Source organism: Hippoglossus stenolepis, chromosome 14 (genome assembly GCF_022539355.2).
Source record: "Hippoglossus stenolepis isolate QCI-W04-F060 chromosome 14, HSTE1.2, whole genome shotgun sequence".
In the NCBI taxonomy this organism is placed as follows: Eukaryota; Metazoa; Chordata; class Actinopteri; order Pleuronectiformes; family Pleuronectidae; genus Hippoglossus; species Hippoglossus stenolepis.
In genome coordinates, this window is record NC_061496.1 from 24,030,304 (window position 1) to 24,043,661 (window position 13,358).

The 13,358-nt window shown below is 42.9% G+C and overlaps 1 protein-coding gene across 2 annotated transcripts; it reads left to right on the forward strand.

Annotated features, from left to right (window-relative positions):
* Positions 1-525: 525 nt before the first annotated feature.
* On the forward strand, positions 526-11,555 carry lmo4b (LIM domain only 4b). 2 transcript variants are annotated; one of them, XM_035176929.2, is made up of 5 exons: positions 526-994; positions 2,616-2,856; positions 7,208-7,304; positions 8,215-8,370; positions 10,619-11,555. In XM_035176929.2, exons 2-5 carry the CDS (start codon positions 2,621-2,623, stop codon positions 10,625-10,627), a joined length of 498 nt encoding a protein of 165 aa, XP_035032820.1. In that variant the 5' UTR covers positions 526-994; positions 2,616-2,620; the 3' UTR covers positions 10,628-11,555. The 2 variants fall into 2 exon arrangements, with proteins under 2 accessions (XP_035032820.1, XP_035032821.1); XM_035176930.2 differs by lacking the exon at positions 10,619-11,555 and having other exon boundaries at positions 862-994; positions 8,215-8,376.
* Positions 11,556-13,358: the final 1,803 nt, after the last annotated feature.

A 13,358-nucleotide genomic window follows, 5' to 3' on the forward strand; every position in this document is an offset into this window, starting at 1 on the left:
ATTTCCCAGAGGTTGCAGTCATCCTCGGTAAACTAAGTAGTTACTGAATGTCATCTAATTGAACTCAGACGTGAGGTGACTGTGGCCAAGCGGATGTTGCCACGCAGCTTGTATTTAATACATGTTTCACAGGAGACCATTGAAAGCAGAACTAAGGAGCGATCCGTCACTTTATACCACGATGAATATCAGCAATCACAGACCATAACTCCCCTTTTTATGAGCAGTAAAGACTAGAGGAGATACTCAATCAAGCATTAACCACCGGAAGTTGTAAAGAGTGAAAGAAGAGTTGATCATAAATCATCTTAGTCCCTGTGTTTTTGTTTTTGTTTCCTTCTTGTTCCGACAGTCTTCTCCTTCACCTCTCCGGTCCGTCTCCTCACCTCCGTCTCCATCCATCCTCCGGCGCGTCCGAGTCCACAGCGCCGCCGCTCTGATTGGCCGCGCTCGAGATTCCTGCTAAATGGGCTGCGCGCCGATTGGCTGCGGCGGCGCCCTCGTCACGCGGCTAAAGGGGGGTGTTCTTTCCTCTTTTCTCCAGCTGGAGGTTCGTTCCTGTCAGCGACACATGCGGGGAGCAGAGCAGCGGGAGCGGCCGGCGAGACTAACGGGACCCGGAGCAGAGCGGAGCGGAGGACGGTCAGCCAGCCACAGCCTCGTTTCCTCTTCTTCTTCACGACACTTCCCGGTGCTTGTTTGAGGACGTCGTGGCGCCTGCACGTCCCGCGGTGGACTTCTTTTGTTCAAGACAAGAGCAGTGAAGCAGTAAAAAAAAAAAAAAAAAGCCCTCCAGTGGAAATACTATCTGATAACTCCATTTTACTGCGCGTGTTGCCAGTGAACACGCGAGCGCGGAGCTGGAGGCCGACCGCGCGCGCTAGTGTGTCCGCTGTTACCTGCACTTTTTTCCCGCTGTTACCTGTTATTCACCGAGAGAGCCCCGCTCAAGTGGTCAACTTTGCAGCCATTACACCGAGAAGACTCCAGCGAGGTGGGTGTTTGTGTCTGTCAGAGCCGCGACTCCTGTGCAACTGTGTTTTATTCTGTTCTAATTATAGCCGCTTCTCGCTGGAAACTAGCCTCCCCGGTTCTACTGGTGTCTTTATGCTAAGAATGCTAGCGCTCATATGTGTAGCCCATGTAACCCTCCTCTTCTTCTTCTTCTTCTTCTTCTTATCCCCTGTTCTCTAATGTGATGCCACATTTCCTCTCTTTTCCCGTGAAGAAGCAGCAGTCATCGCACTGGAGCTTCTAGCACATGGCAGCCTGATAATGTTTCTCCACCCCCCCACCCCTCTCTCCCTCCTCTCTCCTATTTCCATGACTTGCGCCCAAATTGCCTGCCCGTGTAATTACTTGAGTTAGCCCATTTAAGTTAAAAGCCACCCCTCCCTCTCCCCTCTCCTCTCTCTCTCACTCCTCTCCTCTCTCACTCCTCTCCTGTCTCCCCTCTCCTCACCCTCATGTTCCCTCCTTCCCTCAAAACAAAAAAAAAAAACTCCTCTCCTGAATGAAACTTGACGATCTTGTTTATCCAGGGAGTCACTTTCAGGTCGCCTTCTTGATTCAGATTTAATCAGCACTATGGTTTGTCCCCTAAGAGCCACCGTCGCTAATGGGCTTACTGAATGCTTTTCTGTGTGTACAACCCCCTCCCACCCAGCCCCTCCGCCTCCACCACCTCTCCCCCACCCCCTAACTCTAATTAGCCTACCTGCCTTTCACAAAGATTTGGCTTTATCCAGGCATGTAGTCTGCCTCACCAAATTGGAGAGGATTACATTTGAAAAGAGCCCACATTAATTTTGCAGGTGAAACAAGCGCCTTGCATTTCATCAGATTAGACCACTTAACATCATTACAGCAGGTCTGTGGTGAATCGCGGCTGCAGTGTGAGTCCCTATTAAAGGCGCTGTTAAATATTGGTTTTACCGTCACCAGGCAGATCATATTCGCTGTTCGGGTCAAAAGGCCCCGCGAGCATCAAGTGTTGGTAAACTCAACATGTCAAAGTGTCTGTTTCAGCCCATTCCATTTGTGTTGAGCAACAGCAGCCCCCTCCCCAGCTGTTCAAAGTGCATTAGAGTATAGAGTTGTGCAGCAAAGTATTATGCTGTTTAGAATTTCTCCGGACAGCTCAACAAAAGCCTGCACAGCACAATTGTTCCTCTGGCCCCTGGTATTATCACTTTACAGACATTCATCATGAGAGGACCAGTGAAGGCAACGGCACAGGGATGAGACGGAGATCAAGGGCAGATTAGTTACTTGTAGCACAACAGAACTCGGAACTGTTCCCCTAATGAGATCAGCTATTTAGCTTTGGTATGATTTGCAGGCTGCAGCTGCTCAAAGACCACACTGACACAAGAAGATGTTCAAGGGGCTGACATTTTAGATCTGATAATTGACAAATTCACTTGTGGAGTGTGGCTCACATGATTTACCTTTTTAACATGGGGATTCCACATTACCTGTGACCCATCTCAGGTCCTAACCCCGCCGTGTACCAAACAAAACATAGCGGGTAAAATCCGGAACAGCAGACTTCTGGGTGTGACATGCACAATCACTGGGACCGTCTTCATCATCTCCTCTGTTTGTGTTTATAGGGACAATGGTGAATCCCGGAGGCAGCAGCCAGCCACCGCCGGTGGGCACGGGTTCTCTGTCCTGGAAACGGTGTGCAGGATGTGGGGGGAAAATCGCAGACCGCTTCCTCCTTTACACCATGGACAGCTACTGGCACAGCCGATGCCTCAAGTGCTCCTGCTGCCAGGCCCAGCTGGGTGAAATCGGCACGTCGTGCTATACAAAAAGTGGCATGATCCTTTGTAGAAATGACTACATCAGGTGAGACTGAGACCTCGGAATGCATGCACACAGCAAATTATATTTTATTGAATGTTATTACTGAAGATTATCTGAAGAGATTTCCGTTCATATGTTACAAGTATAAGTGGGATAACTCGTGTCACATTGTGCATGAATTTTTAAGAAAGTTCCATTTCTCAGAAACCAGATGCGTTTACTTTTAAAAGTCCTGGAATATATTTAGTAATAATATTAAATCAAGTAAAACCAAACAGGGCTAAATTAAAAATGATAATTTCTGGTCATGCAATAATCTGCCAGGTTGGGTGTATTTCCTGGGAACATGTGTCTCATTGTTCTAGCATCATCAGTGCTTATTGGAGTAATGGTTAAAGTCTACCTGAGTGTGGTCAAACACGCGGCCGTGTTGACTGAGCACAAAGTAAAAGACTTGTTCTGGAGGCCATCTGCATGTCTTTGCTGTTCATGGTCAACTGAAGGACAGAAAATGAGTCGTGCAGGATTTGTTTGCTTTACAGAATTGCGTACGCTGTTGGTTTTCTTTTTCAGTCTTTTTTTAACCTAACAGAAAAGACCAAGTTAATTAGCAAAGAGAAGCTTTTTAAATATTGTAGTAGGTGCGGCAGACTCAACCGCAGGTTAGTGCTGACATAATGCAGGATGACAGGACAAGGCCCAGTTTACACCACGAGGGGAAAGAATTGTATCGATTTTTAAAATTTTCTTATCAACAAATATTATTCTTTAACAATTCAGTTCACATTCATGTCTTCAGGTTTTTTGCTTGTATATGTTGAAATACATGTCAATTATTGTATCTTACTTCGGGCACACTTCATTTCTTTTACTTGAGTAATCTAAAAGATGTACCTGCGCTACAGTCAACATGCGACACTGCTATTAAATATGCACGGATAATTCAAAATCTAAAGTGTGCCTGCGCGCTCTCACACCCACCTCATAAAAAGGATGAGGAAGTCAATGGGGTACTTCATTCATAATGGGACTGTAACATAATTAAAATTAGAAGAGGGGAAAATGTGGATACACCTTTCCACTTGTAATGAGAGCATGCTTGGTGGAAGAGCTAAAACGCATATTATGGAACCATGAGATCTCTGCAGAGATAAAGATAGGAGCGGGGGAAAAAACATCTGACAGTGAGTCTACACAATTAAATGCTTTAATTATAGTCCCCCTCCATTTCCTTTAGTCCTGATGGGTTTTATCTAATGAGATCTGGTCCCTGGCTTGTATCCGCTCCCAATGACGTGTCCGAAATGAATGAGAGCCACACTGCAAACAAAACATTTAATTAACCAAATTGGCTTTTGAGAGAGAGCAAGAGAGAAAGACAGAGAGAGAAGAAGGATTATTGTGAAGGCCATTTGCTGCAGTTTTTTTCCCCTTGATCTTAAAGGGGCAGACTCATTTTTGTAATAGACTTGCTAAACTGCTCGTATGTCATACATTTTCTGCTGTAAGCCCAAACTTCCATTCATACATCTGATATGAAAATGCTTCTCTGATTTAGTGCAAGTCAGCATGCATCACATCAGGGCTATAATGGGATGTATGCCTGGCCCGGGATGATACCCATCTCCCATCAATCAAGTAGGAGTATTCACAAACATCGCAGGACAAACACCAGCTTTGTTTTTCATGCAGCGCTGCCACCAAAAGCTTTCATGTCAAACTGAAAGCCAAAGTTGCGTTTTGCTGTGGGGATCATGTTGTACTAAGCTGTAGGTGATATTATTTCTGTGGGCTGCTAGTAGAGGAGAATTAATTTACTTGTGGCTGCTGGATTCAGGGAGAATGCTGTCCCCTTAATTGAATAAGCCAAGGTAATTAAATGGCACTTTTCCAATAGAACGTGTGAGGTAAATCTAATAGTTGGTTATTTAATATCACTTTGAAGTCTGCCCACTCAAGCACTATGACAGCACAAGAGAATGTGAACTATTAGGCCAGGAAAAAACTGGGATCTCAGAAATTAATTAAATCGCATGCAATTTAGGGGAAACGTTTATCTTGATTTGTCATAACAGAATTAATTCAAGGCCTTCAATTCACTTGGGGCCAGATCTGTTACTCTGAATTAACCAAGTGTAATTTGGCTGATCCCCCCCACCGCTGCTGCAGCCGCCACCACCACCCTCCACCCCAGCACACACCCACACCTCCTCATCCCCCTCCCCCTAAAACACATGCACATGCACAACACAGATCCATGCGCACCCTCCCTCATCCTTGCAATCTCCCCGCCCCTCCCCACCCTGTCCCTGGCCCCTCCACCCTTTTCTCTAATGCAGCTCTTGCCATTATGCAAAGCTCCGCTTCAGTATCAATATGGCCTAGTGCTTTTAAGGTGCTTTGGCTGCTGATGTAGAGAGGCATTTTTAATGGACTGTGTTGCAGAAATCATTGTTGTGGGGTAATTTTACCCTACTCTAAGGCCCTGGTGAATGAGGTCTGCATTTACCAGACAGCCTAGCAGCAAGCCATGCTATATTTCACCTGGCAGTCAGTGCTGAAATGAAATCCAATAGTCATTGCCTATATAGACAACAGACAGCTCTAAATGTGTTTTTGTGTTTTGTTATTTAATATAATCAAAACCGTTGGTTGTAGCAAAGTCACATCCACAAGGGGAAGACAACAGATAAATCAAGATAAATCCATCCCCCAGAAAGATGGTAAGAAGCTCTGTTTTTTAGGAGGAGAAAAGCAGAAACCAGATGTGTCATTGCAATTAAAGAGTCCCTTGGCCTTAATTATACTGACCTGGGGTGTCTACTTCACCTCTGTGCTGTAGTTCACTGGCAGAAGAGGCCATTAGAGCCCAAGTTCAAACCGATATAGCTGCTTAATTGAGCACCTAAAGGCTTTGGCTCCTTAAATCAAAAACTATCAAGAGCCTATCCCCTGGTAAAAATACTCAACCTGGTAAAGCTTGCACACTCTGGTTAACCAAAAAAGGGCTGTTGTGAAAAATTCAACGTGAACAAGAGGAACATGTTTTTACAATTTGAGTGAAGTTTGAGTTTCGAATGAGGCCACTTTGATATGCAGAAATGTCCTTGCAGGAGAAGCAAAGTCTTGCTTCTCCACACACATTGCACGAGAGTCTTAAAGCAGGGCCTATATGTTCATTTCCACTATCATGTTTGTCCCAGTGAAAGCGGGGAATTGGCAGTGTTGTGACGACAGTCTCCAGTTAATTAGTTTCTGAAATTGAGTTTTGATGGAGCCCTTCCAAATGATGCCAAGACAAAATTTGCTTCTGCCGAGGCTGTCTTATTGAAAGCCATTTCTGTGTCCCTTTGCAAAGAGCTCTGGCGTGTTTGTTTGTCAATATATCTAACAACTGTAGGGTTATGGTGGAAGCATTTATTCCCTTAATAATATCTCAAAACACTTTCCTCTTTTTCTTGTTAATTTTTTTTAGCCAAACAACTTTATCTGATGCACACACACCAGTGTTAACCAATCCCCCCCTATCCCTTTCTTTTTCCATCCCTCTCTCCCTCTCTCCCCTTCTCTCCGGAGCATGTCAGATGCCGTGGTCTTATTTGATTGCTTAGGAAAAGTGCAGTGATAGAGCAAACACCCGGTGAGATATGATGACAAATGGGTCCAGATCCCAGTAAATTACTTTCTGCTCAAATCGAAATTTCATTCAGTTTGCTGCTCACCGAGATGAAGTAATCTAAATTGTGGACTCAGAAGGAAGATAGAAGGGAAGCTGGAGCAAGCATTTCATTATCAAGAGGGAGAGAGAGAGTGAGAGAGGGAGGGAGAGAGAGAGAAGGTTAGGGACGAAAGAGATGAGCAGAAGCAAATCTAAAGTGTTGACACCATGATTGAAAAGGTTAACCCATGCACATTATATATCAACCCGAGTAGCTACGGGTTTCTAATGGAAACACGGCACTGACGGAGTGTTCACAGGAGTCCTAATGGCAAAAGCACTATGTCTCCACCTGGATGTACAATCAAATCCTCTTAGGTCCTGATTGCTTATGTTCCAGGTTATTATTAGGTTGCAAAAAATGTGCACCCAAAGTAATATGCAGTTTCAGTGCTAGATGCTTGTGGAGAGCAGAGTACTGCAAGATTCATTTTTCTGTTGATACTCTGACGATTTTCTCTCTCTCTTTCTCTCGTGTGTGTTTTTCCCTTCACTTTAGAAATGGAGCTGGGAGATAGTGAACGTGGCACTAAATATAGTTTTCATTCAGTCACATACTCGGCAGTCAAAAGTGGGGATGCCACAGTCCATTACACAAGGCTAAATCTATGCAGATGCATACAGTGGTTCTATTGTAACATTCGCTCTTTTTCGTTTTTCTTCCCTTTCTCTCAGATTATTTGGAAACAGCGGAGCTTGCAGCGCTTGTGGCCAGTCCATTCCAGCCAGTGAACTGGTGATGAGGGCACAGGGCAACGTGTACCATCTCAAGGTAAGCACCAGTCCTCTATCAATAGCTCTGAGCCAAAGAAAGTAAAAATAAAAACATTACACACGGTTTAACTTGTTATTTTATTCATTCTTTTTTATTTTAAATCATTATACTTGGCAACTAAAACAGATAAGAAAATAATTTAATTGCTTCCATGGCTGAAACAATTATTTGAGTTATCTAACACTTAATTGATAGATATTTAATTGACAACTATTCTGATATACACTTAAATTTGACATTACCCTTCATCTTCTGTAATGTGAGAAATGCTAATTTTTACTTACCTTTACATTTACTTATCAGTGCTGCTGCTGTAATGTTGTAAAGTCACAATGACAAAACTCAGCAGAGTGCCGTTAATGTTAAACGTCAGACACAGGAAGTGGAATCATCGGCCAAGGCAAGCAAGTTTCTGCAGCGTAGCTCAAGGGGAAGACTGAACTAGCGACATGTTTTTTATCCTCTGATATTCACTCTGACCGCCTGTTTACTACACATGCGGACTACCTATGTTCAAGGATTGGCTTCCTCCCCTAAAAAAACCTTAGTGGGAACACTGTTTATATTACAGTAAATTAAATATTGCATCGTTCTCAATTGTTGGTTTGACAAAACAAAACATTTTATTGCGTCACTTTGTACTTGAGTAAATTCTTTTAGGCTTTTTTTGATTAATTCTTGACAATTTATAGGATAAATCTTCATTTTATTTATCAGGGAAAGCCACAAATTGCTGTTAAGTATTTTTTATCTTTAACCAAGCATCTGCACAAAAATGTGAACATGTCTGTTTGTATCCCTTCACAAGCGTGTGCTCTGAGGTGTTATTACATAATGGGATTGAGCTGTGCCTTGTGGTCCTCAGTCCTGGTTGTCATTGCTTTTCCTCCTGCCCCCTCTCCCGCAGTGTTTCGCATGTTCCACCTGCCGGAACCGGCTCGTCCCGGGGGACCGGTTCCACTACATCAATGGCAGCCTGTTCTGTGAACACGACAGACCCACAGCACTCATCAACGGCCATTTGAGTTCACTGCAGACGAACCCACTACTGCCCGACCAGAAGGTATGACTCCCCACCTTCTTCCCAGTACCCTTGTTTTCTCTGCGCCGGTGAAACATGACAGGAGTGGGGGGGGTGTTCCGCAGTTCTTAGTTGTTTGTTGGGCAGAAGCCTGGTGACTTCAAAGTAAAGAACAAGTCAGTAAAAGCTTGTCATCAGTCACTTGGAGTCATTTGCAGGAAAAGAAAAACATCTGTAATATTCAAGCCAACATTTTTCACCCTGTTTATATTGATGTCGTCGATTCAACTCCACTGCAAGGCATGCAGCAGATATTAAATCTTACAGAGCAGAGATGAATTTTATTTTTAGACAGCCAATGGATTTTTCCATCATTCTTGTTGGAGGACATGCACTCAGAAAATCTGTATTAACCGTCAGCACAAAACATGTGAAAATGATTTTTTTTGTAGCGCTGTCCTCACGCTCAGTTTGTTGTGAGCAGATACATATTTTGACTCATCTTAAATTTATCTTCTGTCCCGAGCCAGACTTCCAATTGACACGTTGCCATTAATAGCGAGTGTTTAAAACTGCATTTGACTACTCCATCAACAAGACTGGGATCACCTGGGCTAAGTTATTACTCCCAAGGCCAAAAATATGTATCCAGGACCTGAGGTTGAACACAGACCGCAAGCTGCAGCAGCCAGTATATCATGAAAGCTGTCACCATGGCTTCCCCTGATTTGATCTTGATGCCTCCAGTGAAAGCAAAACAGAAGGCCTAATCATATACGAAGGATAACTTCATTCTTCAGGATAGCTTCATTCTGCCCGCAGGAGATATAATCATTTTTGCCTCACAACAAGGAGCTTTATTGATACCTTGTCTGCACACACAGCACACAGAGAGATATGGGAGGTGTTTGGAGTGTGTCAGAGTCTGACTGAAAGAGGAATTATGTTGTTGGGAGCATGCATTTCACCTTGAGTGGTTTTGTGAGTAGAAGAGAGGTAGAACTCCATTAAGCCCCCACCCCCCTGCACCCCACCCTCCCTTCCTCCATGTCACGGGCCTTTTAAGGGCTTGTCACTTTTACAAATCAGCTCTTAGAGCTCTTAGAGCTACTCACATTCAAATTGAAAGCTGTTGCATTATCTAGCTTAATTTTAAATGTCTGTTTAAGTCCTTACTCCCACCCCCCCAACCCAATGTCTCTTGTAGCATGGCTGGCATAGTAAATATGAGGCCTCATTGTTTATTTATGCGCTAACATCAATTGTAGTGAAAACTGCTGAATTATTGATGCTAAAATGCAATCTGAATATTGGCCCTGGTGCTTTAATTATAGCAGAGAGAGAATTATTAAATAAACAGAGACACATCGCTCAGTGGGAACAGTCTCAGGATGCTTTTGTTATCTCTGTGAGTGAAATAACGAGAATTACCCCGCTGCTGACGCACTTCGTCGCACAAACAGTCTCGCCTCTCGCGCAAGAGCAGAAGTTGGACGGCCTGAAACAACACAGACTTACAGTAGGATAGCGGCTCCCAAAATCAATATACAGTACCTCATGTATAAAGTGAGTGTGGAGGCTGGTTTAGCAGAGGAGAAAATGAAGCAGTCACAGAAACACGGGGTTATCTAGTGACCATTGTTTTGATTATGTGCAGTTTTGCTGTGACATAATTGGTGTTGTCTGCGTTCATGGCATAGGGTATTTGATGCTCATTTATTAAGCTTTCTTCCCAGCTTCTTCCTAATCTCTTTGTTCAGAACAGACAAATTACCTCTCTCATACAGAGCTGCTTTGACCCAGGGGAGTGAGACCCTCCCAGCGTCAGTCACTTTAATTAGCCCCCAAGTAGGAGCTTGCAATTACTAATAGACTGAAGCCCTCCTAGTGATTTGAGGGATGAAGGGAAAAGTAAATCGGCCCTTAAAATCATGAAGGGAAAAAAAGCAAAAAACAAGAAAGATGAAAAAGTTGGATGCTGGTGGAGCCCAGACAGATAATTGTCTTTACTCCCCTGAATTTTTCTGTTTCGCAGGATCACCTCCTGCAGTTATGTTAGAGCGCGATTCTAATTATAGAGAGTCGCTTCATGAATGCACTTTTAAGTTAAGGCAGAGTAAATAGGACACCAGATGGTTTTTCGAAGCCTGGCTGATCAATAAATTAAACCGTGAAGCTGGTGGAAAGTTGATTTATCACAGTGAAACATTGATGGCATTTTGTGAACTGACGCCCTTAATGACAGCCCAGAAATTTTAATTGTTTTATTTTTTTATCTCTCACTATTCAGGTGTGTTAAGCGGGAGCTGTGCAGGAAGCAGGATGTGTGCCTTCATTTTAGCCCTTACTCATTGTCACCCAAGACAGCGTGGATCAGCAACACCCCAGCCTTTTAGCTGTGCTCCCAGGCCCTTTGCCCTAAAAGGAATCCTCTACCCATCTTACAAGTAACCTGACTTTTATTTCTGCAACCCCACACCCCAACGCTCAGCCTTCAAACTTGGCTTTTCCCCAAATATGGGTGGATACTTGCACTTAACCGCACCTGAATCAGGATGCTGAGGACTTCATGACCTTGGAATAAAAAAGACCGGAGACGAATCAGACTCCAAGGGGACTCTTCGGGAAGAGAAAATTAAATAACACACAGGAGGATGTTGTGACTGAAGTGAGGGAAGGAGAAAAAAGACTAATGAGGTTAAAGAGATGCAGGCTTTTCAACTCTGCATATTTGTAGACATTGTGGGGAAAACCGGGACCTTTTCATTTTTCCTCTCTTCCTTTTCTATCTTCATTTCCCAACAACATGGTGTTTTCACTTTATATATTTTAAGTGTTGTCAAAGGGGAATGTTTTTTTGTTTTCTTTGGTGGTATATGTATAGAAAAGATGGGGTTTAAAAAAAAATCTGTGGCTTTTTGTGGAAAACAAATCATGAACACTCTAGGTGTATTTGTATAACTACCATGTATGTACAGTATGCATGTAAATGTCGTTGTCCAGGCGTGGCTACAGTACATTCAAACTCTGCACACTTGGTTCCAGTTCCCCCCTCCCCTTCAAACCTGAACCTGTGGCAAACTGAAGAAATTTGCTCATAGTCAGTAATGTAGAGATCATCACCAACATATAAATGCTGAATGAAAGAGAAATTTATTTGTGATATTTTCCGAGACATTTGCTCCAGTATGGTGTATTTAATTAATAAAAATATGTAAGATTTAAAAGCCTCTGTAAATTCATTGTAAAGCTTCAGAACCAGTGCTCGAGGTTGCTGTTTGCTAAAATTTGGCTAATATGAGATGAGAATTAGACTTCATACACTGCATCTCTATTGAAAATGAGTGTCACAATGTTGTCGAGTCCCTTGTTTTTACCAGTGAACCATTTCCGCGGCGTCTTTATGTCTGAATTACATAATTACTACAAGATCCCATTAGCCAAGTGCCCAAGAATTTATCTTTCATGAGGAAAGGCCTCATCAGTGCGTGACTTGCCTCACCACTGAAAATCCTCTATTGAGGATCCTGCAGCGCCGCCATTCAATTTCCACCCTCGCAATCATCGAGGCGCATGATGAGCGTCTCACTGAAAATGGATAAACATGTATCCTCTCTTTCTGTTCAAATGACCGTTTTCTATTTATCACTCTAATACCTGACAGAAATATAGGAAAATGTCCCTTTGAAGATTCAATTACTGCTGAGAGGGAGAGAGGTGTCTCTCTTTGGCAGCCACAAATTGAATGGGCTATTTGCAGAACAAATTGGTGTTTGAAGTCCTTGCAAGACCTAATAGGTTTGAAGGAGGGACCCGGTAATGGCTGATGCGCTTATCGGCCGAGTCGGGGGGCCCCTCATGAGCCGCTGCTGTCGCTGAAACAATGGTGCTGTACGGGATAAGACTTTCATGCAAAGATCAGCTCAGAGGAAAGAGGCCAAAAAAGTAAACAGACCTTTTTAAGTCGGAATTTTAATGCTTAAAAAATTGTTGCATATCTGCAGAGAAACGTGTCTGTTTTGCATGTCAGTCTCTGAGGCCATCTCCCAAAGCAAGGCCCTCCACATTTAGATTCCTAAATGTTCAAACGAGGGTTCTGAGTGTATTTATGTATATTGTATGTTTCATACACAGGAAATTCAACTCGTGAAAACATTCAAATGAGATGAACAGTGAAACCAAAGATGATACAAAAGTTCTTATTAGTAAATAGGTAGGTTTTGAAGGTGGTCACATCTAGACAGTGGCTCTTGTCGACGGGCAGGTGGAAGTAAACAGACTAAATATAGTTTCTACATGCTTTGTGTTGACCTGACTAAGTTTTCAGGAAGCTTCGAATGGACAAAGTGAGAGAAATCGAATCGGTTCTCAGCTCAGTAAATGGGATTTCTAGACCTGTAGCAGTTTTTAAAGTATACATGACTATTTACTTCAGAGTGGAGTGTAATATGATCATAATTTGGTAAGAAGTCTGGAGGCTGAGTATTGTACGTAGTTGTAGTGGCTGAGGCACTTTGTTGAACAGACCTGAGTCTGACTTAAACAAGTCTAACCTGCTCCAGATATGATAAACATTTCAAGATCATGTTAAGACAAGGGTCCTCTTACTCTAGTAGTGTTTTTAGATGGTTGGAAAAGGTCTGATGCTGATTTGTATGATGGCTAAAAATAGATGCAGTTAAACACCCAGATACAACAGGCAGATTTCTGGCCTTACATACAGTTGATGCAGATGAGGAGTAGTAAACAACACAAAACCAGACTCATCAGCTTGGAAAACAGTGGCACCAAACATAAGGAAAACAAATCATTTAAAATTGTATTAAATTAAAGAGGAAATGTTTGGAGGATAAATGCATTTTTAACAAACTAAATCAATACAAATATATTGTTTTCTTTGAAATCCATCCCCGGACCCCCCCTACATGTCACTGAGAAACATTAGTGCTGAACTTTACAACCTCACTCCAGGAGCTGAATCTCATTGCAAATGCATAAAAACAATACGGCCAGATTTATAAAAATAAAAA